At 48.4% G+C, this 4,229-nt stretch overlaps 1 protein-coding gene across 1 annotated transcript in view; it reads right to left on the bottom strand.

Moving 5' to 3' along the window:
• Window positions 1-301: 301 nt before the first annotated feature.
• The window catches only part of GOLGA1 (golgin A1), a 15,079-nt gene continuing 11,151 nt past the window's right edge, over window positions 302-4,229 (bottom strand). Inside the window, exons 18-22 of the mRNA XM_010161221.1 lie at window positions 3,981-4,139; window positions 3,440-3,499; window positions 2,408-2,578; window positions 1,182-1,268; window positions 302-382 (exon numbers count right to left, since the gene is read on the bottom strand). Of these exons, the coding sequence (XP_010159523.1) occupies window positions 302-382; window positions 1,182-1,268; window positions 2,408-2,578; window positions 3,440-3,499; window positions 3,981-4,139 (558 nt within the window). The remainder of the gene's footprint in view (window positions 383-1,181; window positions 1,269-2,407; window positions 2,579-3,439; window positions 3,500-3,980; window positions 4,140-4,229) is intronic.

Raw genomic sequence — 4,229 nt, 5'->3', positions numbered from 1 at the left:
CTGCCAGCAGCGGTGTCAGTGAGGTTAACGTCAGCCGTCGGCGCCGAGGGAACAGGACGGACGAGCACGGGGAGCCGGCTCCCGTCAGCCACCGTGGAGACGGGGCTCCCCAGCCCAGCCCAGGCGCTTCGCTCCGTAGTGAAGGTTTCTCCTCGCCCAGCATTAGTTGTGTAAACAGCGTCTAAAGTTCTCGTACAAAATACTGCAATGACAGTGATTAAGACACACCTGAATTAGTGTGTTCGGCGTTCTTTTCACAGAAAGAAGTGGCTAGATGCTGACTGCCCAATTCCAGGTTCCCTTAAGGCCACAGCGTCCTTGGGCTCGAGATAGACGGCCGGATACTGCCCTTCGGAGCTGGCTTCGACCCGAACCACGACATCTAGGGCAGGAAAGCACAGCACACGTTATGCCAAGGTCACACTTGTAGCAGCTGAAGATTTGAAAGAGAGTACAAATGCTTCTTCCGTCATCTGATGGGAAGAGCTACTCATGAAAGAGAGCCGCCGACTCCAGACTGAAGTGAGGAGCGCTCCACACAACCCAGTCAGGAAGCATTTTCCACAAGTGAAGGTGACTGAAGAGTACACTTACAGGTATTCCTTTAAATAATTACAGGTTACAAATCTACGGGCATTTAAACACGTGCTGTATCTGTAGCCAACCTAGCAGTTCACTGTTCCCTGCACACAGTGAGGAAATCTGCAGACTGAACAGTTCCAGCTTCCCAAGAGCTGGACGCAGGGCACGGAAGGACCTGAGGCAGCACTCATTCACGACCTTGCACTCATTTATGACCACGTAGCCAGGGACATACAGGGGATCCCATTTTATGCAATGGGAAGGAGAAACAGATCTGGGGGTCTAAGCCCAGTGTCGAAACGACAAGCCAAGAATTCTGCTTGCTGCCCTGTCCAGCAAGGAGCTTCTGCCTTCCCTCCACGGACTGAGTCCACTGGGAAAGCTGTGCCCTTACTCCTCTGAAGCACTGGGAAGCATTTCCCTCACCGAAATGGACAATTTTTGGTATGTGATTAGCTAACATTTTGACAATAAATTACATTTACCACTGTAGCTAACTTTTGGAAAAGACACTTTTCATGATCTCCCAGCACCTAAGGATTTTTATCCGAGGTGTCCCAGAGTCCCGTCAGAGACCACAAGTGGAGCAGAACCCTTACCTTGTACTCCAGAGTTTCTTTAAGCATGTTTTCTTCCTCTTGTGAGAAGTTCAGTAACACGGAGACAGCTTTAATTAGATGGAATGCCTGAAAGAAACCACAGTATTTTGTTGGTTGTGATGCGCTCGGGCTCTCGATTCTGGACTACGGTGCTGCACCTTGTTTCTGTCGGTTTGGTCACAGACTTTATAGTCCCGACCACAAAGAGCGGACCAGCAGCCTTCTGCTCCCCCAGTTCCACTAGACTAGGATGGCCTGCACCTCCTCTTTGTGCTTCCTGGCTTTCTGTTCTTTGCCACTGGTTTGTGTGTTTTGGGGGAAGACGACAGACAGGGACTAAGTAAAGCCTCGTTAGTTAGGACAGAGGAGACTGGCTCCTGTGGCATCCTACTTTTTTTAAGCTTTGAAAAAGTTGATCAAACCAGCAGGTAGGCAGGAAAGAATCACGCTGTTTTAAATATACACTTCAGTGCATGAGCTCTGTAGTACTTCTTCACGGAGAGGGTGGAAGAGGTTGCCCAGAGAAGCTGTGGATGCCCCATCCCTGGAAGTGTCCAAGGCCAGGCTGGATGAGGCTTGGAGCAACCTGGGCTATGGAAGGTGTCCCTGCCCGTGGCAGGGGGTGGGACTCAGGGGGCTCTGAGGTCCCTTCCAACCCAACCTGTGATTCTAGTATTCTACACTGGACACACAGTGCAGAGTCAGTAAAGGAATCAAGCGCTCGGGATAGCATGGAGTTGCAGAATTATTTCTAGATCTTACCCACCGACTTGCAATTAAACACAGCATATTGTTGGCATGACCTCTTAACCTTTAACTTTTTTGACACCATGTGGAGAATGTGAAGGAGCTCCCAAGGCACAGGGAATTACCTCCTACAGATCAACAGCAAGTGGGGTCTATCTTTTTCTTGGGGTTTTTTGCTCTTTCTTAAATGTACAACTACTCTAAAAAGCATGTGGAGTATGTAACTCGAGTAGTGCAGAGGGAACGCCTTGTAGCTTCAAACTACCTCTTAAAAATTCACATTTCCCTTTCATTTAATTCATAATAATCTGTAATTCCAACCAGATCACTGCTGGCTGTCTGGCTGCACTGGGCTGAACCAGCCAACAGCTTTTTACGTGCACAAGTACGGAGCTAGCACAGACGTGTCCTTAGCAGCATCAGGTGGCAGCTCTAGAGACAGACCGACCCAGGAAGAGAAGGCAAGTGCACATCTTTACCTCAGATTCCCGGCAGGACATGAATTTTAGTACAACATGTTTAAGGTATTCAAAGTTGATCTCCCTTGAGTCATTTAAATCAGAGTTGTTTGTGACAGTCACAGAAGGATTAGGCACTTCAGAATTTGCTTTTTCACGTACTTCAGGTATCTCACTGTCAGGCCTTATTTTCTAAAAAAAGAAAGAGAAGCTCACTGTAGACTCTGTCGGTTGACCCTGGGAGAGGATCCAGGTCCAACGCACCTAACAGAGAGCTTGTATCCACAAGGTGGGTATGACCTGGGCAACAACAGGACAAGCTCCCCATCCCTTCTGGGATCGGAGCAGAGAAGTGGCTGCACCTCTCCCCTAGACTCCAGGGCCGAAGCTGGTAGCTGCTGGCGTTACGTGTCACCCAAACCAGCACGGAACTGGCTCCATGGTAGCAACTATTGCCTGGTCGTCATCTTTTCTCACTAACCTGCTCTGTGCCTTTCAAAGGTGGGCTTTTCCAAAACAACCGTCGCCTTTCAAACGTGGGCTTTTCCAAAACAACCGTCAAGCTCAACAAAAGTGACATCAGAGTATTTTAAAACCTCTGGTGATTTTTTTTTAAAATAGAAGAGTATTTTCTTGGAGAGGAAAAGTATTGCAGGAGGGATTAAAGGGAGCTTTCCCTGGGGCAGATACACTCCCACGGTAAAGCCTGGCTGAATGGCAGCTAAGTAGCCACCCAACCCCAGACATTCACGCTACAGAAATGAATTAAATGTCCAAGATTATCAAACACAGGCCTTCTGCAGCTAAAACTGCTACAAGAGCAAGAGCTGGGTGATGACGGCCACCTGTCACACAATCCATTCAATAAACAACTCGGAATAATGTAATTCCGTAATTTAAGAGTTCACCAATCTGCCTGCAAGCACAAGGAAACGGCAGACATCCCTAGTAATAACAATTAACGCTCCAGCTCGCAGTCAAGCTCCTGGAATCAGCAGCGCAATAAGTGTCAGTAAGCGCCAGTGGAAGAGACTGAAAACCCCCAACCCTTACCAGCTCCTTCTGGAGGGTTTTCTTGAGTTCTGTCATTCTTTGCTGCAGCTGCTTGATCACCTGTAAGCACAAAGGGCAGCGTTAACACCGTATTCGCTGTCAGGACGCGCTGTGACCCACAGCAAAACCCCACGGCAACCAACAAAACAACGCCGACAGCTCTGAAGAAGCAAGCCTTGGCTTTCCAGCTGCACACGTCAGCAGGCACCTGACAGGATACCTGGGCTTTCTTGGGGCAACACCGTGAAAGTAAACTGAATTCACACAAAAGGGCTCTGCAGGAAAGCTGTAAATGCTATCCTCTGGTGCATCTTTCCTCCAAAACAGATAAGGATTCCTACAATTCTGGCTGCAGCTTTTATCCACTGGTGCTGGATCCTTGCACAATCCAGGGGGAAAAAGAAATTTACTTGCAGAATACTGGACTCAAACTGGATCTGCCCTTTTCGTAAGCCTGTCCTTCTGAGGCTGCGGCATGGGCAGCACCAATTATTAGGCTTCCTAATTAAAAGGGAAAAGACTACCAGCTGCTTCTGCTCACCTTGTTTTTCTCTGCAATTTGCTGTTCCAGCTCTCTGTTATCCTTCTGAAGCTGAAGGACATCCGCAGCTGCTACCTCTCCATTCTGTTCCGCCACACGGTTTTCTGGAGACTGCAAATGCGTGTTCAAGGTTTTCGTCGATTCCTCTAGTTCTGAAACCTGTAAAAATGAGTGTGAATTGGAGAGATATCCTGACATCTGCCACTCACAAACACTCTCCAGGGAGAAAGCTAGGCTTCTTTCTTTGTT

Source organism: Eurypyga helias, unplaced genomic scaffold (genome assembly GCF_000690775.1).
Source record: "Eurypyga helias isolate BGI_N326 unplaced genomic scaffold, ASM69077v1 scaffold22781, whole genome shotgun sequence".
Lineage (NCBI taxonomy): Eukaryota > Metazoa > Chordata > Aves > Eurypygiformes > Eurypygidae > Eurypyga > Eurypyga helias.
The sequence above is the reverse complement of the archived record's forward strand: the minus strand, read 5'-3'. Positions and strand labels throughout refer to the sequence as shown.